The 24,525-nt window shown below is 40.5% G+C and overlaps 1 protein-coding gene across 8 annotated transcripts; it reads left to right on the top strand.

The window, feature by feature from the left end:
* The first annotated feature begins 14,574 nt into the window (after positions 1-14,574).
* On the top strand, positions 14,575-23,963 carry LOC311267197 (uncharacterized protein). 8 transcript variants are annotated; one of them, XM_084370100.1, is made up of 17 exons: positions 14,575-14,876; positions 15,086-15,227; positions 15,317-15,990; positions 16,151-16,257; positions 16,357-16,515; positions 16,662-16,703; positions 16,792-16,884; positions 17,007-17,081; positions 19,700-19,722; positions 20,373-21,183; positions 21,299-21,439; positions 21,805-21,862; positions 21,978-22,106; positions 22,449-22,544; positions 22,623-22,717; positions 22,870-22,899; positions 23,652-23,963. In XM_084370100.1, the coding sequence occupies exons 13-17, from the start codon at positions 22,023-22,025 to the stop codon at positions 23,665-23,667; spliced, it is 321 nt and encodes a 106-aa protein (XP_084226226.1). In that variant the 5' UTR covers positions 14,575-14,876; positions 15,086-15,227; positions 15,317-15,990; positions 16,151-16,257; positions 16,357-16,515; positions 16,662-16,703; positions 16,792-16,884; positions 17,007-17,081; positions 19,700-19,722; positions 20,373-21,183; positions 21,299-21,439; positions 21,805-21,862; positions 21,978-22,022; the 3' UTR covers positions 23,668-23,963. The 8 variants fall into 8 exon arrangements, 3 of the variants coding, with proteins under 3 accessions (XP_084226226.1, XP_084226225.1, XP_084226227.1); XR_014623806.1 differs by lacking the exon at positions 19,700-19,722 and having other exon boundaries at positions 14,580-14,876; positions 20,827-20,943; positions 21,032-21,183; XR_014623805.1 differs by lacking the exon at positions 19,700-19,722 and having other exon boundaries at positions 14,580-14,876; positions 21,032-21,183.
* Positions 23,964-24,525: the final 562 nt, after the last annotated feature.

The raw sequence follows: 24,525 nt of genomic DNA, 5'->3' as shown, positions 1-24,525 counted from the left end.
AAAAGGGCTTTTTTTGGGGGCAAGTTTTTCCTCACTCGAATCGAGGGTCGAAGGACAGAGGGTGTCGTCTCTGTACAGATTGTAAAGCCCTCTGAGGCAAACTGTGATTTGTGAATTTGGGCTATACAAATAAAATTTGATTTGATTTGATTTGATTTGTTAGCCTTGGAGCCTTTCCATAGGACATCTCTGGCCGTCCTGGATAAAAACCTGATGATCACTGGACGCGGTGGCTGGTCCTTTCCTCCATCCTTTGGTCTCCCTATTCTGTGAGCAACATCCACCGCAGCTACGACCAGCTCAGCCTCCTCGACAGGTAGCACAGCTCGACAGATGTCCTGGACTTGAGATTTGATGTTGGTATCATCTTTTTTCGGGAACCCCGTGCAGTCGGAGATTATGACGTCTACTGTAGCGGTCAGTCTCATTCACTTTCTGCTCCATCTCATTCACTTTCTTCTTAAGCAGCTCACATGAGTTTTTTAGAGCTATGTTTTGTTTTTTTAAGTCGACGACTTCTTGATGGCAGAAATCCAGTGACTTTTTCAAATCGTCAATTTGGACGGTGTTGTAGTGAACAGCTTTATCCGTTTTGTCTGCCCTTTCATTTATCTTCTCGATGACAGCTGAGATTATTGTGTTTTGTAGCTCGAACAGTGACAGTTGCTCTTGTGACTCATTCCAGCTGCTTTTGCTTTTTTTAGCAGCGTGCTTGATTGGAGTGTTCAGAGAAGAAATGCATTCGTCCCCTGAGTCAGCTCGGCAGGCATAAGAATGCATTTCTTTAATGTTTCGTTTATCTTTAACAGCAACCTCCATATTTTCGACCTGGGACAATTCACCTTAACCAGAGTTTTTCATTGTTAGCTTGCGGCTAATGCTAGTTCCTCTTCGATTTGTTTTGAATGCGGTTGTAGAAATAAACAGTTTGTGAGGGTTTTTACTTCTTCCAAAAGTGTTTTCTCACCTCGGTTGGCAATAAGAGAAGTCCAAGATAAAGTCTGTGCAGTAATTCCTACATGGAACCGCGGACACCGTTAAAACACCCAGTAGGGGCAAGCGCAAATCGTGGCAGCGGCATCTAGCCGTGGCACTTCCGGTGGCAACGTGAGGTGCCGCGGCAGCTGTCGACCTGCCACAGCAACTACAGCTGTTTGAAGCAGCTGCCACAGGATGAAGTGACTGTGGGGCTGTTAAATTATAGTTTTTAATAAAAAATAATGATAAGAAAAAAGTGAGGGGGATGGGGGGGGGGCATGTATAGAAACACACACTCTCTCTGTCTCTCTGTCTCTGTCTCTCTCTCTCTTGCCACGGATATGCCACTGTCTGTAGGGATACCCAGTGGTTCTCAAATGGGGAATTAATTTCCTACTGTATAATTGGCAGACTCAGCCGCTGCTGTTTGCCGCGGATTATATTGACCTGCCACGACAACTACAGCTGATTGAGGCAGTTGCCAGTCATCCGCCGCGGCTTTTACTGACCTGCAGTTTGTAATCACTGTATCTCAAATCAATAGACAGACAAGAGCTTCAACCTTGTGCTATTTATTCATTTTTTATCATCGTACATAATATGATATAGCCTACATGTTTTCCACTGTATGAAGTATAAAAAATACAATAAAAATAATTTCTCTATTGTTAAAATTTTGACTGTTTTCTTTTAATCTTTTTATAGGCTACTGTCATTGTTAGTTTGTCTTGCCAACCAACACCCATTACCTGATATTTGCTGATGCATATACCGAGATAATAGCAAGCTACTAATGAGCAATGGCTTCATTTTGAGTCTACTATGTCTCACCGGCAATATTAAATCTCAATAAAATGTTAACAATTTTGAAAAACATTTCATTACCTTAGTATAGCTAAATGATTATAATAGGCCTACATTTTTCAGTTTATTGACAAAATAATGGGTTTTTTTAATGGTTGCCAGATTTGTGTTTACTGTATACAACATTTTGGAGAAAGAGACGGCAGGAGATACAGGGCATCAAAGGCAAGGTAAGTAGGGTATTTTTCAGAAATGTCATAGGCCTAAAGGAAGTTGTCGAAGGAAACAAAAAATTCCAATTACGATTAGCTTTTTCAACAAAACTATTTCTGCTTGGACGTTTTTGTTTGATTTGTAGCTTAAATATTTAAATTAGCTTCCAAACCTGGCAACCCAGCCGGGCGTCAACTGGATTATACCAAAGGGGTGACCCCTGTTTTTGTCGGAGAAGACTTTAAGACATGGACCGAGCGTTACCTGTCTCTGGCATTTCAAGCCCGATATAAGTACTGTATAAAACGTGGTAAGTAATGTCATTTAATCATATATGTGCAATTATGTTTTGGGAAAAAACAGTGTTAATATGGTTATTTGAATTGAGTTGTCAGTAATGGCCTAATTAACAACCTGAAGAGCAACACTGGTCAACTTGTCAGTTTGTCTAATTAGATTGACCCTGAGGACACTTGTAGAACGAGATGTGTGATTAATCAAATCAAATCAAATCAAATTTTATTTGTATAGCCCAAATTCACAAATCACAGTTTGCCTCAGAGGGCTATACAATCTGTACAGAGACGACACCCTCTGTCCTTCGACCCTCGATTCGAGTGAGGAAAAAACTTGCCCCAAAAAAAAGCCCTTTTAACAGGGGAAAAAAAAAAATGCGGAAGAAACCTCAGGAAGAGCCACATTTTGATTACAAATCTTTATTGTAAAACATCTTTACATCACTGTAAAATGTCGAAGTTTGGCAGAGTATTAAGTGCACTATACATCTATGGGAGGAGAGAGGCAGACACATAGAGAGTAGGGAGGGGGATGGGTCACTGTAGTTCATTTAACACCTTTGCACACAGCACTGAGCCACAGAGTGAGATGATTATACCTATAGTTTAAAGTATTCACCCCAAATCCATTGTTAATTGAAATTCTGAAATTAAACTGATTCTTTTGTTATCCATTATAAGTATATAGCCAATTGGGGATATTTATTTTGTAGGACAAGTGTCATTAATTCATTTGTTCTTCTTGAAGACCATTTAAGTATCCACTTGAAGGCTTGGTGTGTTGAGAATATTGTCTCTTTTTGTTAGGAAAAGTGTTGCAAATTTGACAACAAGATTGGGCCTACAAGATCAACATTCAAGGTCTGATAGGTCTGTTTTCATGAAAAACTGTCTGGAAAATGGAAGGTGAGAATGACTAATTATTATAGAACATAAATCAATCTTTTACAAGTAGATGAAATTAAATACTGTAAGATATACAATCTGAAAATAATTAGGCTGACTTATAGATACAATAATGACTTGTGAGATGTAGTGCTAATTACATAGCCTACATTGTTAATGTTCACAGGTTCACATCAGACATTTTCTGATATGAATTCATTACTGGCCTGTGCCAGTCAGGAATGTGTCTTCTGTCAGCAAAAATAACTTGCAAATAAGGACCACCTTTCCAAAAAACATCTCAGAGATGCAATTTTCTTTTTGGAAAACAATCAAGGTGTGGAGTATAATTGAACTATAGAGAGATGCATGATGTGATTTATTAAATTTTTTATTTTAATATCTTAATGCATTGTATTACATCTTCAATTTTTTTCCAGAGAAATTTGTGGTTGCATACTCCTGCAAGGACAGCAACCAACTATCCAGAAGCCATTGCCCATTTCGTAAATTTCGCATTTTAACTAGGTCGGGCATTTTCATAAAGCATTTGAAAAGCACACATGGTAAGTGTTCTGTTGCAGCATCTACAAACATTTTAATCTGTGTCACCAATAGAAGTACACATGAAGCCATGACAAATAGAAATATAAGGGGGGGGGGGACCATCAAAGTATCATAAATATCAAAATCAATACAGACCTTTGAATTTATATCACAATTTTCTATAGGACTGTTACATTTTTCACTGCACCAAAGTCCTTGCACTGTAAACCATAAATTTGTTGTCACTGTGACCTCAACTTATTGTAAGTCTGTAAGTGCTCATTGTGTAGGACATCACCGAACAGTACTGTATTTGATATTGGTCAGCATAGCTTACTGATATTATTCTCTTGGTTATATTTTGTTCTGATTTTGTCTTAACAAGTCCACTTAGATCATATGACATATAGAAATATCTACTACTAATGTTTGTCACATTTTCACTATGTCTATCTCTTACAGGTATTGAATCAGACAAAAGACAAGGTAATACAGGACACAAAGTCTTTGTCATTTGTTGTTTTTGTTTTAAATATAAAATAGTAATATATAAGCTATGTAAAATATGTATATAAATTAGTCCCCCAGAAGGATCACTATGCCCATGCATTGTCTTTAAGATGTGTTCTGATATATGAAAGGCCCCATTACACATTTAGTATCAGTAGCATGCATGGACAACATATTCCATGACCCCTTTTACGATTACACATTGTAGAAACACATTCCATTGAACCTGTGGCAATAAATCTGCATGACATTTACTCATAACTTGATAATTATGATGCCAGTGAAAATATTATGCGTATATAATCAACTCAGGGGGTCAGGTCACCCTCAAGCATTCACCAGCAATGTCACATATTGCTTTTCCAGCAAAACTGAAACAGAGTCATGAGAGACTGTTTCTATACCCAATAACCCACACTTTCAGAACCACCTCCAAGAAATATGTATAGGGCAGATGTCTGTGTAGGGCAGTGTTCCCTGACAATGGCAGTTAAATATTAAAGATTTAAAGGCCCTTATTAATGTTTACTTCTTTTAGATTATTAGCAGTGATAATTATTGTTGTTTTGTTGTTCTTTCTGCAGGAAGCCAAGCACTTTAAAGAGAAAGCGTGACACTCTCAAAGATGACTCCACAGAGATCTTGGATTCAAAGCCTGACCATTTTGCATGTCAACACTGCAAAGCTGTGCTAAGTTCAACCAAAAACCTGCAACGACACATCAGAGATACTCATAACCTTGACACTACACCCACGATATGCATTGATGTGAAAAACGGAATTCATGTCACTCCAAAATATGACCACAGTCCGGTTTTTCCCATTCATGTCATAAAGTCAACAAATCCACCAAAAATTGACTGCGAGGAAGAGAAGTGCCGTCAGTTCATGCGAATTGCATGGAGTTCCGGAAACTCTGGAAAAGAATGCATACACCTTGAAAGAACTAACAGAGGAAAGCCGTACACCAAACCAGCAGTCCTCACATCCACATCACTGCAAGACATGCTAAGCAAAGGGGCTCATGTTGTCTGAGTGGGGTGTGAAATGTGAGGAACTGAACAATGCTGCAAAGAACCTTGGAGTGGACTCTGTTTTTCCAGTGTATTTTAAAGATGAGGGGTACTCTGAACAGTGGCACTGCTTTTCTGTCTACACAGATGAAACAGACAAGTTGTCTGTTTCATCTGTGTAGATTTTTCCCAAACTTACATCAGTTGTCTGAGACAACTGATGTAAGTTTGGGAGGACACGGGTGACATTTGATGCTGTTGCAGGACAGTGGAACTGCCGGTGTCGGGGAACCGGTAAATCACACCGCTGCATCCATCGCATGATGGGAATGTGGTTTATTTTCCAGGAGTCACCAGGCACCCTAGTGGCCACCGCAGACATCCAAGTTGAGGACATTGATGACTTGGAAAGTCACATGTTCAAAAGCAACATCGCTTGTGTGCCACACAATGTCAACACCCAAAAGATCTGTGTTATGACAGAATATCTGCTTAACCATAAGCGCATCCCATGTCTGCAGGAGTTACCTCTGGACTTAAGGACTCAGGAAAAACAACCACCACCCTGTTTTATCCCCACAGAAAACACCTGCCCCTAGTGTCCAGGGCCTACCCCTCCAGCACTCAATCCCTCGACTATTCTGACTACCCAAGCGTAGTCTGTATGCCTTTCCATGGAAGTATCCCTCATGATATCATATTTATATTTGGCTTCACACACATTTAAATGTAAACACTTGAAGGTTGTGAATTTATATAATTCAGATTTTTCACATTCAAGTTAACAAACACAAAAACAACTTGTCTTCAAATTAACAGGTGTCTCTGTTGCGGTGAAAGAGTGTCCATTGTGTGCCAATGTCGTGAGATTCCAGGAGTACTCCTCAGGATTTCACAACTTTAACAACCGGATTTTTCTAACTCTGCCACCATGTGAGCTTCTTCTGTCAGGTTTGGCGGTAAGGCAGCCTTAATTGACATTCAGCATTCACACACACACACACACACACACACACACACACACACACACACATATATATACATACACACATACATATACATATATATATATATATATATAGTTGTTATGTTAGGGATAATGTATAGTTCGGAGGTTGTTATGGAGAAATAAACCCCGACAGGTTGTATGGAACCCTGACGCGAAGCGTCGCATCAGGGTTCCATACCTCAGAACTATACATTATCCCTTACTTACTTAGATTCCATACATTGATAATGCATACATCTTTACTTTGTGTAGTGGCCATTTGTCGGAAAAATCAAATTAACTAAAAATCAAAATCAAAGAGGGCCACTTCGGCACCATGGGGGTGAATCGTACGCAGGCAAAGAAGTCATGTCCATTCAAAGTTCGTATGTTCTTCCGTTGATTTATTTACTCCAAAAAACAAGCAAGCAATACAAAGAAACTAATAAATCCTATTTCTTTCATGCCTCTCTCGCGCTGGAAAAAAACCATTTGCCCACCCAGGTGCATTCTGGTCCTCCACCTGCGTTCCTACCTATATAACCTCCAGTGCTACCCAATTTACAAAGAAAACAAAACTAAATAAGCAAAACAAAAGGATAATATTTACCTTAAATTATTAATAATAGAAAACAGTGTCACGAATTGAATCAAAATAAAACTATACTAATCAAACATTATCAATAACAAATAAACAATTAAATAGCTCCAACACTCCGGCCCCTAATTGTGCCGGTATCACAATTACCAATACAATACCAAGAAAGGAGCTATTCCCACAATATGAACTATGGACATAGCAATATTCTATATGTCATGCATTTATCTTAACGAATCTTCTTATTCTTGATGAACCTGCAATAAAAAATAAGAAGAAATAGAGAATAATAAAGAAAGAAAGAAAGAAAGAAAGAGAGAGAGAGAGAGAGAAAGAGAGAGAAAGAGAGATGATGATCAGTCCATGATGTTAGACTGCTGCTTCCAGCAATAGACAGAGCTTCGTCACAGGCCTCTCCAGAATGCTGGTCCTTGTTTTAAGACGCACTGAGCGAACCAAGCCCTTTGCATCTGGTCCGGCATCCAAAACTTTCCCCATTATCCAAGATCCTCTTGGAGCCGTGGCATCCACAACAAGGACAATGTCTCCAGGAGTGAGGCTTCTTCTTGGCCTTGTCCATTTTTGTCTCTCCTGCAGCATAGGTAAGTACTCAGAAGTCCACCTTTTCCAAAAGAGTTGAGCCATATACTGTATTTGCCTCCACCAAGATCACTTTGGTCAAAAAGTCCTGATGGCATCATTGGTTTCCCCTTCAACATTAGAATGTGATTTGGTGTGAGCGCTTCGAGGTCATTCGGGTCATCTGAGACCTTTGTAATGGGTCTGTCATTTAGAATTGCCTCAACCTCACAGAAAATGGTTTGGAGCCCTTCATCGTCCAGAATTTGCTGTTTCAGGACTGAGGTGAGAACACTCTTCACTGAACGAATCAGGCGCTCCCAAACACCACCCTGATGGGAAGCTGCTGGTGTGTTAAAGCTCCAGTTTATGCCATCCTTGACCAAAGCTCTTTGAATTTTGCCATGATTTAAAGCAGCCAGACTTTCTTTCAGCTCCCGATTGGCTCCAACAAAATTTGTGCTGTTATCAGACCTGATAGATGAGACTGGTCCTTGTCGACAAATAAACCTCCGAACTGCATTTATACAGGAGTCTGCATCGAGTGTGTAGGCGACTTCCAAGTGTACAGCCCGGCTGGTCAAACAGGTGAAAAGTACTCCATACCTTTTAAGATGACTTCTGCCTCTCTTAACATCGATAGGGCCAAAATAGTCAACTCCAACATCTGTGAAAGGTGCTTTGTCAGGCAACACTCTCTCCTCAGGCAAGTCTGCCATCTTCTGTTCACCAAGCTTTCCTCTGTTGCGTCTACAAACAACACAGTCAGATATTACCTTCCTGGCCGCAGAGTTTGCACTAATTATCCAGTACTTCTGCCGTAAACTGGACAGCATGTGATTTCTTCCTGCATGCCCCAGTTGATGATGGATATGGCGCAGAATTAGCGTGGATATGTGCAGGTCTTTGGACAAGATGACTGGATGTTTGGATTCTGCTGGCATTGCTGCTTTACTCAGTCGATCGCCCACCCGGAGGATTTCACCATCCATTACTGGGTCCAGTTTGTACAGTAGACTGTCTTTGTGAATGTTTTTGCAGCCACCTTTCAGTGAGGCAATTTCGCTTCTGAACTTGTGTTGTTGCACATATTGAATAATTGACTGCTCCGCCTTAGCAAGATCTTCAGGAGTAAGACTTTGTCCTTTGAGTGTGTCCTTAACGCTGTGTATTTTCCTTTCTACTTCCTGTTCTTGAGTCTGGAGATTGTCCTTTCCGAGGCCTGCAGAAGCACAAAACTCCTTTCTCTTCCGTCCTTATAACATCAGAGTTTCCTTGACCTTCAGAAACCAAGCTGCAGATGTTTTCAGTTTCATCCAAGATGAAAAATAACAGATATGGTGGTCAGTGGCACTTTCCAAATCCTTGACAACAGCGTTCACTATCAAGTCCCTCCTGACCTCTGGGTCATCCGCAGGAATCACACCAAGATCCACATCCAGTTTAGGCCATTCCTCCTTTGACCTATAGAGAAACTGAGGTCCATTTATCCATCTCCTGCCATTCAGGAAATCCTCAGCTCTCATTCCTCTTGATGCTTCGTCTGATGGATTTTCCTTAGAACCCACATATCTCCACTGATCAACATCTGCTGCTTCCCTGATGACAGAGGCTCTGTTCGCCACAAAGGTGTGAAATCTCCTGATTTCATTAGAGATATATTTAAGGACTGTTGTGCTGTTGGTCCAGAAAACTGACTTCTCCAGCTTAAGTTGCAGCTCTTTCTGTAGCATTTTATCCACTCGAGCAGCAAGAACTGCAGCTGTGAGTTCCAATCGAGGAATTGTAGCCTGCTTAAGAGGAGCAACTCTGGCTTTTCCCAAGAGAAATGAAACATGTACTTTGTGATCTTTCTCCAGTCTTAGATAAGACACAGTTCCATATCCAGCTTGACTGGCATCAGAAAAATGGTGAAGCTGTGCTGTAACAGGATCTCCAAAGTCTCTGGGTTTAATACAGCGATCCACTTTGAATTCAGCCACCTTTTGGAGGCCCTCCAGCCAATCAGACCATTGCTCAGCAAAGGAGTTGGGAATTGCTTCATCCCACCCCAAATTTCTCCTACAAAGCTCCTGCAGCAACAGCTTTGCAGGCAGACTAAATGGGGCCAGAAATCCTAAAGGGTCATAAAGTGAGCTGACCACTGACAAAATCCCTCGTCTGGTCTGTGGTTGTTCTTGTGCTGAGGTCCTGAACTTGAATTTGTCGGATTCAATGCACCACTGTAGTCCTAGTGCTCGTTCCATTGGAAGTTGGTCCGTGTCAAAATCCAGTTCCATCTTGTTCTTTGCTCTGCTGTCCTCAGCAATTGATAGTAGCACTGTGCGGCTGTTGCTGATCCACTTGGAAAGATTGAATCCTCCTTTATGACAGAGAGCAGTTAAATCCTTGACCATGTGTACTGCTTCCTCCACTGAAGCCATCAATTTCAGACAGTCATCCACATAAAAGTTATGTTTGACTGTACTCACCACTTCAATGGGGAACTGTTTGGCATTATCATCTGCAGTTCTTCTCAAAGCATAATTTGCACAACTTAGTGATGACACAGCTCCAAACAGATGTACTTTCATGCGATACTCCAGTGGAGACTGTGCAGTGTCGCCATTAGGCCACCAGAGGAAACGTAGGAAGTTGATATGCTTATCTGAGCCATGAACTTGATGAAACATGGCTTGAATGTCCGCCATTACAGCAACAGGCTCTTGCCTGAATCTAACAAGGACTCCAATAGGTGAGTTGGTAAGATCAGGGCCCTGCAAGAGCTGGCAGTTTAGTGATGTCCCTTTGTACGTTGCTCCACAGTCAAAAACAACTCTCAGCTTGCCTTTTCTGGGATGATAAACTCCATGATGAGGGATGGAAAGGTGTGGTACACACCTTTCCATCGTGTTGCTTTAGTTGGTCCAGAGGTACCAGCTCAGCATATCCTCGAGTTATCATGTCATTTAGAAACGTGATGTATTCCTTCTTAAATGGACCATTCTTGTCAAATTTTCTTTTCAGGCTCAGGAGGCGCTGTTCTGCAACACAGCGATTATTTGGTAAGATGGTATTCTCCTGTCTGAAAGGTAAGTCGATACAGTAATGGTCTCCACTTAATGTTGTTGTACTGGTCACGATGTTCATGAACTTGACATCTTCTCTAGACATTTCAATCTGTTCATCTGATGATCTTTCATTAAAGTCCTGATTATACTGTTTGACCAGCATTTCTTGAAGGTGTTCAACGGAGATTCTGTTTGTTGTTACAGCAAGGCAGCCACACCTGCTTCCACCACGAAGTGGACCATTAACAACCCAACCGACCCTGGTTCTGACTGCATAGGGACCATCATCCTGGCTGTTTATCAACTCCCAAGGTTTCATAACTTTAGGGGCATCAGTTCCAATAAGCAAATCAATGCCTGCATCAATGTCGTAGAGCTTGACGTGCTTCAAATACGACCACTGATCCACATCCGCTTGCCGTGGAACATTGAGTGTGGAGACTGGCATGGTCCTCTGAGTCAAAACGTCCGGTAACTCAATGAAATCACTCACGTCCATACCAGACACTTCAAGACCTGACAGAACATGAGCATTTACAACCTTTTTTTGACCCATTGTTCTTAACAGAATACTTGTCCTTTTACCTTTCAGGTTCAACTTCCTTGCCAAGTCTTCTGTACAGAACATGCCGGAACTCCCTGGATCCAAGAAGGCATATGTCTGCACAGTTTTGTTACTCCTTTGGCTCTTGACTTTAACTGCTACAATAGAAAAGATGGAGTTGTCTTCACAACTGGCCCCAATATGGCCACAGGTCTGAGACACTGTAGTAGTTGTAGAATCACTTGTCGGGCTCACAGATGTCTGGGCTTGTGAGGGGGATGTTGCTTTATCCTGCCGCTCAATATGAAGAACGCCGGGGTGCTTTTCGTGACACACGTTGCAATCCAAACGACTCCTGCAGTCTTTGCTTGTGTGGCCTACTTTAAGGCAACCAAAACAGATTCCTTTTTCCTTGATGAAATTAATCTTGTCCCGGTGACTTGGTCTTGTTTCCTGTATACTGAGTAATGACTCCCTCTTTTACTGCAGTGACATTGGTGGCAAAACTGCTTCCTTTTTTCCTCTGCTTTAGCTGATTAGCATTGGAGACCTTATAGTTGGTGGATGGTGAGTCCTGAATATTGCCAAAAAGAGGGTCTGATAATATTCGAACCTGCTTTTCAATGAAGGTGACAAGATCAGTAAACAGCACTCTTCTTCCACTTCGCTCTTGCAGATCACAAGCAACATTTCCCCATTTTTCTCGTAATTTATAAGGAAGTTTCAGGATGATGCTCCTCATATTTGATGGTAAGTCCAGCTCCTTCATATGCATCATTTGCTCTGTTAGATTTGAGCATCCTCTGAGAAACAAGGAGAATGATTGCAGTGCTTCAATGTCTTCACTTTTAACAGGTGTCCAGTTCAGAATCTTTTCCATATAAGCAGATGCAATTTTATGCTCATTTCCAAAATGTTCTGCTAGAAGACCTTTGGCCCTGTGGTATTCCTGCTCTGGAGGTAAATGTTGACAACTCTGCACTAAGTCTCTTGGTTGCCCCCTGGTGCATTGTTCAAGAAAGTGCAAACAGTCGCTCCAATTGTTCGTCTTCTCCTCCACTCCATTTTCAAAAGCTGTGATAAAAGACCTGAAACGAAGAGGATCTCCATCGAACACAGGGATATTTCTTGGTGGAAGGACAGAGGACAGATTTTGCTGAACCAGTAGTGCAGTGATATCATTTTGTCTTTGCATAATATTTAAAATATGACCTCCTGATAGTTGTCAGTCCTTGCTTGGGTTTGAGAGAACACATGTAGTGTTTGATTTCCAACATTTTGCATCACTTGAACTGGAGCGTCAACCTTCAATAAAATCTTTTCCTCCATTTTGTTTGCTGGCCTTTGTTTAGGCTTAACAACTTGTGGTTGAGATGGATGATCAGGCACAGCTAGAGCGTTAACCATTTCATCCACTTTATCTGGAACAAACACTTTGTTTTACAATTACAGAACAAGACAACCAGTGGACGGATGCTTGACACGTTGTTATTTTTTAATGACAACCGCTACCATTACCAAGTAGTGAGAAGAGCTTTCCACCACTTTTTGTCACTGACAAATTTCCAGTTTGACTATTCTTGCTACCAGTGTGGATACCACCCAGCAGTGGTAGTAGGAGATGCAAACTGGAAACTGGCCTTTGATGTACCACATAAGAATGCTTTTCTTTTCTGTAATTCATCTATAAAACATTATGTTAATAATGAAGACTCTCATAACTGATGCACATATAAAAGGTTTGCCTGTATGAAATACCTTCTACTTCCTGCTTTTGCTTCTTTGTTGCTGTTGCATATTTGGGGTTGTCATGCCTTTGTAATTATTTGAAAAACTTAATTTGCAGTTGGAACATTTAAGAGGCCTGACCCAGACTCCATATCTGAGAAAGATTTGGAAGTGGACATCCTCAAGGTGTGGTCTGATCTAGACAGGTCTGATTGCAGAAGGCCTCATATCAGGTTGGTGCAACACAATAACAGCTTTTGATGTCATCAAAACTGTAAAAAGGTGTTTAAAGTTCTTGGTCAATGTTATCAATGTTACACTTTAATGTTTGTGTATGCAAAAGCAATACAATCTTTGAATATATGACTTAACAGTGTTATGTTTTATAAAAGGAACATCTGTGGCAAACCCGTACCACACATCAATAAGACATTCTTCTTTGGCACCTTGGATGGGACCGCAGACAAGAATTGGAAGTATTCTTCCAAAAACAGAGGTGAAGAAGGCATTAAAAAAGAAACCCACTGACATCAAGCATCCGACCAAAACAATCAATGAGGACATCATACTTGATCTCATAGAATCAAAGAAGGTATACATTGTGCTTGTTTTACTGTGTTTATCAGCAAGCATGTATAAACATATATACATTAAAGGTATAATATGGAGAATGAGCAGAACACCGCCATCTAGTGTCTCGAGGTCGTAGTCGCAACAACAAAAAATAATTCCAGCAGTCGGGTTGCCAGGTTCGTGATTGGTGAAACGCAGTCATGTGACAGAGCCTGTGTTGGAAGTGTCTCCATCAAAACATAAACAAATGGAGTAAATGTAGCTCGTTACTACCCACCTCTGCAGCCAGAACAGAGCAACATTCATTTACAAGTTTAATACGCGGATCGGACCGGGTCGGGTCTTTACTCTGACACCAATGAAGCAGCTTGGAAACTGTTTAAACGGGCGATCGTGGGATGCAATGAAGGAGTTTAACGGCTTCAAAACGCACGCCGAAATGGCTACGTTTCTCCTCGACCGGTAAGCTAACTTTCATGTTTACTTAGCTGTAACGGCTAACGCTAACGGTAACTGTCAGTCAAACTGCTCTGCAATATGGTGTGATTTGCCAGAGGGGATGAGTTCAAACAGGCTCGAACAGACCCGGCCCAGTAGCCTACAGGAGACCGGAGTCTGTTCGAGCCTGTTTGACTGACAGTTTGACTGACAGTTACCGTTAGCGTTAGCCGTTACAGCTAAGTAAACATGAAAGTTAGCTTACCGGTCGAGGAGAAACGTAGCCATTTCGGCGTGCGTTTTGAAGCCGTTAAACTCCTTCATTGCAGTCCATTGACTCCATGCTTGGCCTATGTTGACCCTCGACTTTGCCCTTCTCTGGTCACTCAGCTGCTGAGATAAATAACGCCGTCTTCTCTGAGGCTCCCAAACAGCTACATTAGCAAACTCCATCTCACCTAGTGCCAGCCTACAGTAGCTGCGCCGGAGCAACTGGCAACCCGCAATTTACAGCCACTATTGGCTGGTAAAATGTAAACAGAACGTGACAGAAAGTCATTGTCGAGCCCGTCAAAAATTTTAAAAATATTAATTTAGACTAAAAAAAAATTTTTTATGGAAAAGCAATACTTTCATTCTGTACCCCTCAAAACGCCCCGTGGATGTATTATTTTTTTAAAAATATTGCTTTTAATAAAAATTCTACATATTCAACCTTTAAGTTTGTTTAAACATCATGTTATTTTAATGTGTCTTTTCGATTTACAGCCTCAAAAAAAGGACCTTCAGGAAGCTTGTCATGCCCTTGGTGTGTCCTCAGAGGGATCAATTGCGGACATGATAAACAGGCTTCAGGAGCTCCTGTACTTCAAGGATTGTTATGCCCCTAGAAAATGTGTGCCTTTCTAGAAGGGCATAGTTCTGTGTCATTTGTTTATTTTCGTAGCCATAGCAACATAGTAGCAGTTACGGTTCTGTGAGCAGTTTCAGTTATAGTGGCAGTTACAGTTGTGTGAACAGTTTCAGTTATGTGAGCAGTTACAGTTGTGTTAGCAGCTACAGTTGTGTGAGCATAGTCATCAGTTCTTCAATTAGCAGGCTATTCTTCCTCCCTCTTTGCTAAAGCAACGTCTGTAAGTATTATTCATCCAGCAACATAAAGTTATGAAGCAATTTGAGTTTATGTGAATATTAAGACTGCTGAGATGCCAATTGTGTTGCAAAGCTAAGCTAGCTCTATATTTTGCTGCCACTAGGATAGCTAAGCCATGCTATGTATCAAATACTGCTGTGATGTTTGGTTGTTTAATAATACATACATTTTGTTGTATTGTGATTTTAGTTTCACAAGATTCCTAGTAAACTTCATGGAAAGTAATCATCTGTGTCCTGGAGTTTCTCGGAGTGTTTAAACTGAAATGGAAATTTAGCCCATGACAAGGATGTTTACCCCAAACTCTTTGTGAAGCTTCAGAAAGCTGGTGGTGAGAACTAGCTTAGTATATGACTTTGAAATATTTCTTAATGTCCAATAACATGATTGGGCTGTAAAATCTTTTGTGCTATTCTTTAGGTGGTGTCCTCCATTTCTCTTGTGTGCACGGCGTTGTGCACTACTTAAACTTTCTCTTCTGGACGGAGTCTGCAAGAGACCACGCAGACGAACTGCTCAGCTTTAAATACTTCCCAACTTGTTACATATCAGATGTAGCAGGACAGGTTGCAAGGCACACCAACAACCGTACCAAACAACTGTTCTTTAAAGACAACGATGGAAGACTCTGTGCCCCGACATCGGACAACGTACAGCGGGCAACAAAAAAAGAGCTAGTGGTTGACCTGCAGTGGGTGAAGAACCTGAGGCCCGCATTACCACTGCAGGAAGGACCAGACAGTGACCGGATGTCAGCCAAACATCCAATCACAGGCACCAATGAGCGATACTCACTCTATGACAGATTCCATCAAAGCAACCACAAACGTCCAGAAGAGAAATTAAGGAGCCTCAACATCTGTCCCACCCTACGGACCGAAGTTAATTCAGCAGTTGCTGAGCAGTTCAACCGCGAACTGGCAGCTGTCAAGTACTCTGTCAAATGAGTGAGCCACATTTCAAGCAGACAGTAAGGGTGATGATTGACCTCCACAATGACAAGATTAACAACAGTTTTAAGGCTGAAATGGAGGCCCTATGTAAAACCCAATTGTGTATTGGTGTGCGTGGGAAGCTGGGACTTCAGTCTGCTGGTAAGTTTGGTCAATATCCAATATTACATAGTAATATGCCATAAGATAGAACTGTATCTAATCATTATGATGTGGCCCAAACAGTTGAAAAGATAAATGTAGTTACAAACTAAACATGTTTTTTCTGAAAAGTATTACTTTGTTCCTTGTTATTCATTAGAGGGTAAGGAAACTCTCCTTCCAAGGTCAGAGGGCACTGTCAACATCCAACCGGACAGCAAGTCTTCATTCATAGCACAATTGTATGCTATTGAAGACAATGACAAGGTAATTAATAGATCGCTGAGCCATTTTCTTTCAGTCTAAAATGAAGTAATAAATGGAAGGTGTCAACAATTACTATTTTGTCATAATCTGTGTGTTAAGGCAAAACTGAAGGATTTACTGTCTGGGTCGCGTGATGAGAAGCAAATACTGACTTATGCCACAAGGAGATTTCCAGTTACAGTCAAGGACATTGTCTGTGTTTGCCCACTGGAGTTGTTGAGTCAGTCTTCAATGGTTATGCCATGATTGACTGATGATGTAAGTTTAACAAATAAATCTTGGTTTTGAACTAATATACAATCAACTGAACTGCAAAGACATCAGTGTTTTTGTGAAGAAGAAATGTTTACTTTATACTGTTATCACAAAATCTGAATTGTATTGTAAACAATTTTAAAATCCAGGCAGTTAACTACAGAGTGGCACAGCTGGCACAAGAAAACATGGTGATACATTTAAATTTCCTCCCTTTATGATTTTGGAATGTTTCTTTAACTTTTTTTAAAAACATGAATGCTATGTTTTCTGTTACAGTGTGGATCTTTAGGTACGTTTGACTTCGTTTTGTGGCACCGCGAATGGTCAAACAGCGAGGGAGTCAGCGACCGAGAACTGAAACGCATCCCTGTAGGTCCTTTTTTGACTCTTTTTTTGTTTAATAGAAGACACTGTACAAAACAAAAATGTTATTAACCAATGTTATTAACATAGACTGTGCTGTACTACCTGATGTTATTTTTATGCTGTAGGTCTCGGACAAGCTATTTCTCCCCAGAATTGTGGGCCATTCTTCTCCAGAGACAGGGAACCATTTCATTCTTTGGGTGAGCCACCACTGATTTAAAGCTTATAATGTATAGTTTTACTTATATAGAATTGGATTGGTAAAGGTTAGGTCTGTATGATATTTCTTATTGAAGTGGTTTTGTTGAACTGCCTACATGAAATTATACAGAATGAGCTAAATCCCTACATTTAAACTGTAATGTTAGTTGTAGGGCTGCCACAAATGATTATTTTGATAGTCGACTAATCACCAGCTATTTTTTTACGTAAATTGAATGTATAACATACAGTTTATCGCACCAGCATGCAGCTGCTCTTATATAACAATCATTAGCTTTCAGCTTGAAGTGTTTCAGGTATATGCTAACTAAAAATGAAGACAATTAAGATGATAGTTCATTAAACCTTTAATGAAATATGCTTGTAGCAACAAACAATTGTAGCATAAAGTGCAAACAGCTGAGTAAACGGACAAGGCACTGGCTGACCTAAGGAATTATTGAAGTTTTGGTCTCACTGACTCAAATATAACAAAAGTGCATTTTGTGCTCAGTGCTCACAACTGTATTCAACTTTACTACACTCCCAAACTGCACAAGGCTCTTGTTCCTAACGCCAGGTTCAGACAGGACGCGGAAGCGCCCCGATCGGCTGCTAAGTCATTTTCATTTCGGCGCCCATGTTAACCGATGGTGTCGTTCACAAAGGCAGCGCCGAGGCGCTCTGCCCCGCTGCCAGCGCGCGCCGTGCAGCGATCGTTTTGGCGTCTGGTCTAATTTTTTCGCGTGCCGCGGCCGAATGTGTCAAGCCGGGCAGGAAGTCAAACAAAGCAACAACGAGAATTTCAAAATGAAACACATTTCAAAATAAAACTATTTTCGATAATTAAACACCCCGATTGACAGAAAACTACTATTACTATGAAGTGGACATACATTTACAGTCGTCAGGAAAACATGGCGTAATCAAATCGTCATCGCTAATGTTAATGTTTACAGCTATCAATATGAGTAAGTAGTAACCCAGCAAACATTTTCTCGACCTGCGTCTAGATGAAGACGTCCAGTCAACGTCGCATCACGTCGTGACTTTAATTCGACTGTTTTTCAACATCATAAAATAATATCATGGCAAATATGACCTAATTAAATATGCATTTTAGAGCGGTTTAACTGAATAAACACTGCCAGAAAACACTTTCTCGACCTGCGTCTAGATGAAGACGTCCAATCGACGTCGCGTCACGACGTGACTTTAATTCGACTTTTTTTCGACATGATAACATTAGGGGGAATACGATCTCAAAGAAAACACATTTAACTGAAAAAACACTGTCAAGAATGATTTCCTCTATCTACTGCTGTGTCGAGATGCAGATATCCAATCATGTCGGGACGTCTGATTAACGTCGGGCAGGCAGGTTGATTTGACGTCTATCTGAGGGGCTGAAATGACCAACGTCATTTAGACATTGTTTCAACGACCTATCAACGCACGAATGTTAAAAACTATTCGAAATAATGGAAATATGTTCGTGAATTTAAGAAAATAATGTAGTATCATATTGGCAATGTGGGCTGAAATGTTTGTGATTCTAGCATCCATCTAGGAACTATTTTTCCTCGCGTAGTTAGCGCACCTAGTGGTTTCCTACGCATGCGCAAGAAGAACTTTGCAGTGTCAGTTGACGAGGAGGAGACACAGACACCTGTGAAAGGTGAGTTACTAAAAGTACTGTAATTTAAAATGAAACCGTGTTTGGTAAGACATTATACGTTTATCAGTTGCATGTTAGAGTTTTGATTTTGTTGCTGCATCGTGTATTGTTACAGATAGCTGTTTTTTTTGCTTTTATTCGTAACCGAGCGGCGGCTAGCAGCCGAGTTAGCTGCCGTGTGAAACTAGCCCTGAGTTAGCTCACAGGCTACGTGAGGTGCTCGATGCTAAACCGAGCCGAACATCTGTGCAACTATCGGTTTAGCATCGTTACAGAACCAAAACACTTTAAGGGGCCGTCCAGACGGGCGAAAACGTTATTTTTTCTCCGTCTTCCTCGGCATTGTTTCAAGAATATTTGCATCTAGACGGATCAACCGAAAACGCTGTAGTTCATATGCCAGGCCTATAGGTGTCGCTTGACATACACCAAAAACGGGACGGACCATACGGTCCATACCAGCTCCCGAAAACTATCTGGTCCATGGACATTGATATGTGGCCAGAAATCGTCTTGTAACCGGGGTCGTTGACACATGCTGATAGTTGTCTGGTGTCGCTACACGACCGCAACGGCAGAGGGCGCCATCTTATTGTAGAGACGTGACTGACAGTGTGGCTGGTTATCTGTCAATCACAGCGTAGGTGTAGAATGGTCATACTTTGTGCCATATTCTTCAAATTTGAAGCAAGTGTTCACTGATAGTGTGGCTACAGCCCCATAATGCAATTGACATGCTCAGATGAAGCCACAAGCAGTTATTCATCCTTACAGTTTTTTTTTTATTTTAGGCGTACTAAAATTTTTACATTTTTATTGACTTCAGAGGTTAATCAATGTCACTATCTCTCTACATATAAAAGTAATCTATTTGTGTGTCTCTGTTCCTCGCATAGGCTTGTTTTGATAACTATTTGTCCAATTTACCTCACTTCACAGGTTTATTGTGAGACGCACACCAGGTGAGCTACACACACACACACGCACACACACTTGAATGGGGGGGCTTGAATGAATATGAATATTTGGATACAGCCTCAGAGCCGTCCGCCACTGTTTTACGCTGTTGTGATGATGCTTGGACAGAGGTGCTAATGCATAACAGCAGCAACTTTGAGGAATATCTTCAAATTCATTCTTTTAGAGTAAATGTATTCCGAAACTGTAGCACATGTTTGAAATGAAATGGAATTGTCCTTTAAAAGAAAACCTCTAATGTGCTATTGTGCTCCCTGTGTGTACAGCCAGGCACCTGCATGAAAGAGAAATTATGCTAGTGTTACCTCTCTGTGTTGTGCCTTTTAAAGCCACAAAGATGTTCCATGTCATCAAGTGTAAGAAACTAAGATTGATATAATTGAAATTACTGAATGGGCTTCATGTGCATGTGGCTATCCTGGGCTAAGCTGGGCTACCATAGCACAGACTGTTAATGCCTACTGGCTTTATTAGGAACCATCAGATTCAGGCTACTGAGTGGCTCTAAGAAGTGGTTCTTTCATTACTCTTTCAACTCCCAAAACAATTTGTTCTTGCCATCTATAAAGTGCATTTAACTTCTGAATAGGCGCTCTGTAAAAATGTTTATTTTTTTCTTATGCCCTCTCTCCAGCTGCTGTGAAGAGATGGAGTCCAAAGGCCACAGATGCAGAAATAGAGAGTGTGATTCAGAACCAACTTAAACATGCCCCACCAAGGAGCGGGGGCAAGGGGCAGACCACCACAGGACTGCAATAAAAAGAAAGTCAATAAAACATTTGTTCCAATAAACATGTTCGTTTTTTATTCAATTATTCAATATATAGATAACTCGTTACATATATCTGGTCCTGAATGCTGTCTTTTTTTTTTCTTTTTCTTTTTTTACCTGAGATTTGTCCATGTACTACTTGTATTTTACAGTATGGGTGAACATTATTCGAGTATTTTTAACTTTATCACAGCTGAGTTTATTTACTATGAAAGTTTTAACCAGGTTCACCATTCCTGTGATATTTTAAGTTGGCAAATGGGTTAGGGTTAGGGTCTGTGGGTTTATCAAAATCAATCGTTTTGCTACTAACTAGGCTGCTGAAAATGAGGTGCGAAATCTTGAGGCCACTGCAGAGGCTCTGACTCTCAGCCAGTGCAGGGCTCTTCGTCTGCACCATGCAACACAAATGATCAAAAATGTGAATGCTAAGGTTAGACTACTTGATCTCTTCATGTCTCAAAATCTTTACTGGTAATAAAGCAAATGCTTAGGTTACAGCAAAGGTCTTTGTCACACAGGCCTTCCCACTTACTGCAGCAGAAATGCTACAGATGGAGCAGGAAGAAGTTTAACTCCAGCAGGCTGAGGCCAAAAAGACAGACTCCAGCAGCCATTGCCTGGCATGGCAAATAAAGTCATGTTTGTTCCAGCGAGCAACTGGGACAACCAGGTACATCAGAAATGACAACCTGGAATAATTATAGAATTATGGACCAATTTTGTAGTACTTCTAAAGTTGAAGTGTGAAGTATTAGTGAAGTTGTCTCACTTCTGTTTTTCACCAGTGTCTTCCATGACCACATAAAGCACTACGCATGGGTACAATGCACAGCTTGCAAAAACTGGCTGCATTTTCAGTGTGCTGGTGTGGAGGGCGACTGGACTTCAAAAGATTTATTTTGTGGATGCAACCTTGTCCCAGATTTGTAAGAATTATGTCATACATATCAGACCCATTTCTGCTACGGAAATGAAGCAATAATTGTTATGGCTTTGTTTGTTAAAGAAGTAGAAAAGCAGCCAGGAATTTCCCTTAATGTGTCCAATTAGTCTTAGAAAAACATCTTTTACATCATTTAGGTTAGCATGAGTAGGCATTATTACTGAAAACATTCAAATTTCACCTTGTTACACAAAGCAGGTTTTTAGCCTGTAGCTACATATGAAAAGGCTAGAGGCTAGTTATAAATAATGTACACTTTGATATATTCAGTCATGTAATGTGAACACTGTCAAAGTTAGACATGTTAAGATCTTGGTCCAATTTGGGCATTTCTTTTGTCTTTAACAGAGACGACATCCTTGAGTCTGTTAAAGCAGACCAAATTCTGACAGATGGAGACATAAAGGTAACAGCATCAGTACAGTGAGCTGTACATTTTTTTAACCTATATGGCATTCATTACTTACACAAACTGTTAGGCTGTAATCTTCTAATAAATATCAATATGTCTAATATTATAGGATTTGGAGAGAGACCTACAGAGTGGACATGTTCTGTCCAACAGAATGTATCTGTGGAAGCACAGAGGATTTGATCCAGCCCTTCGAACACACTACAGTGAACATTTCACTTTATTCAGTGACACAAAGGTATGTACGGTGTTCTCTTTTTGTCTTATTTGCACACAGTCCTGTCTTCAAATAATTGCAAACAACAGTATGTGAGTGACCAATATCTGGAAATCACGACTTTCTAGAATTTATATTCCAAAACATACTTAAATTTTTGTAAAGATTTTGTAAGTAATATATGACAACTTTTAGGGAAGAAGTTCTTTTTTTTGACAGAGAAATGCTGGTGAATGGGAGGAATGACATGACTTACCAAATGTTAAGTAACAGTACCTTTAGGCAGAGGATGGGGGAAAGAGAGGAACTGATAAATATTGACAATATTGTTTTTCCACGTTTCATCTTTACTTGTTAACCCAGACAGAAGGATTTATTGAGCGACTGGAAAAAATCCTGTCAGTGCCCGGACCTGTAGCAGAGAAGCAGCAATTCCTTTCACAGGTCATTTTGCCAGAGGTGAGCTAAAACATATTATTATTATTACTGTTATTGTTGTTGTTGTTGTTATTGTTGATTATCATGTTTGTTTTGTAGATTTTGATTAAGTGGTTGCAAAACAACAGCAACATGTGCCGATACCAAGCAGAATCTTTGCTTTTGAAGAGCACATCTTCCCAGGACAAGACAAGGTAATGGTTTGTGTTGTGGCTGTGCATGCACAACATTACTTTCATCTTTTCTGTCTGTCTTGGCATAAATTACTTTTGCAGATCAAGTTAACATAATTGCAGAATGTAGCATGGATTCATTTTCAGATCCTTGTCTTTTACTGTTTTTCCAGAGCTGCAGAGATACAGAAATCTCAGAAGAGGTAAGACATTTCTAAAAACAATCAATCAATCAATCAATCAATCACTCTCTCTCTCTCTCTCTCTCTCTCTCTCTCTCTCTCTCTCTCTCTCACACACACACACACACACACACACACACACACTCTGGAGATTAATCATGTGAAACATATATTTCATGTATGAAAGTGTCAGTGTCATATATATATATATTAGGAAGACATAAATACAGGCAGATTTGATGTTGGTACATAGATTGACTGACTAACTTAATTTCTGCACTCAGCAACAAAAACTAACTATATGTGAAGTTGCTCTGATCCACCTGAAACTGGGTTGCTGAAAGTACTAACTTGCTTCATACTATTAAATGCAATACACAGCAACAACAAAGTTGTTCTGGTTTTACGGCTTTGCCATCACAGCTGTTCAGTGGCCAGAGCCCACTTCACTTGCTCAAAGGCGACACCTGATGGCGGAAGTTGTACATAACGTTCACAATCACGAGAACATTAGTTTGACATTATGAACCTTGAAGCTTAGATAGACACCTGTATATGTTGGCAGATTAAGTATTTTATATGCAAGCTCAATCTGGGAGGTGAATGAAGTAGATGTTTTAAATACAGAATTTAACAACTGTAAGGTCTTGAAGTATTCCGTTTAAAATTATGCACTGCAAATGCTCAATAATTTTGAGGCATTATTTGAGAACAACACAAATATGTAGCCTACTATAAACTTTGACCACACTGAATTTTTTTGTTTTCTTCAGGAAAATATTCTTTTGAGACATGGCATGACTGCAGCTGACTGGTGCAGCAAAGAACATTTTGAGGGCAGACTCCAACCTCCTGCTGTCCTTTCAATGGACGAACTGGAACAAGCGGAGATCCTCAGTTCACTAAAACAATGGGGAACTGACCACAGTGATGAAGATTCTCCTGCACAATTCTTCATGTTTGCCTTTGAGAAAAAACAGGACTATGACCAATTCTGTGCAAAAATGATGGATGAAGCAAATTACAAAGTGTTTGCCAGATTTCAGATAACTTAAAGGCTTAAAACAACAGTAATAAAAAGACTAAACAAAAAAAGCTAAATAGTGTCTTCTTTACTGTGCTGTTGAGACTGACAGAACAAACAGGGAAAAAAGCTACCCACACACACAAAAATCTCAACTCTAGGTTTTTTGATTATTAGGGTTCAGCAGCAAACTTGTATAGCCCACCCAATCCCTTCCCCCCCGCGCACCCCCACCCCCACCTGCGGTTTTTGGCTTTCTTAAATTCTAACAATATTGACAGCTTTGATTGTGCTACATTTGCACAAAGTCTTGATTAAATCAAATTTACTATCAAAAACTAGCCAACGTAAAACCAAAGTCATCCTGTGGCAGGTGGGTGGCAACAGCTTGTCGGTAAATGCCGTGGTAGGTGGGTGGCAGGAGAGAGAGAGAGAGAGAGAGAGAGAGAGAGAGAGTTTCTATACATTGACCCCGTGATTTTGGCATTCATAAATTCAACAAATATCTAGTGCTCTGATAATGCTACATTCTTATGTGCTAAGTCTTTATGGTTAAATCCCTTTTTATTATCGATTTAACAGCCCACAGTCACTTCATCCTGTGGCAGCTGCTTCAAACAGCT

The sequence above is a fragment of the Pagrus pagrus genome (assembly GCF_965226575.1).
Source record: "Pagrus pagrus genome assembly, chromosome: 12".
Taxonomy (NCBI): Eukaryota; Metazoa; Chordata; class Actinopteri; order Spariformes; family Sparidae; genus Pagrus; species Pagrus pagrus.
The sequence above is the reverse complement of the archived record's forward strand: the minus strand, read 5'-3'. Positions and strand labels throughout refer to the sequence as shown.

Excerpts from the sequence above, each read along its gene's own strand:
- LOC311267197 (XM_084370099.1), top strand. Across the intron at positions 22,545-22,622 it reads CACAGGTCATTTTGCCAGAG|ATTTTGATTAAGTGGTTGCA; the intron begins GTGAGCTAAAAC and ends TTTGTTTTGTAG. Across the intron at positions 22,718-22,869 it reads TCTTCCCAGGACAAGACAAG|AGCTGCAGAGATACAGAAAT; the intron begins GTAATGGTTTGT and ends CTGTTTTTCCAG.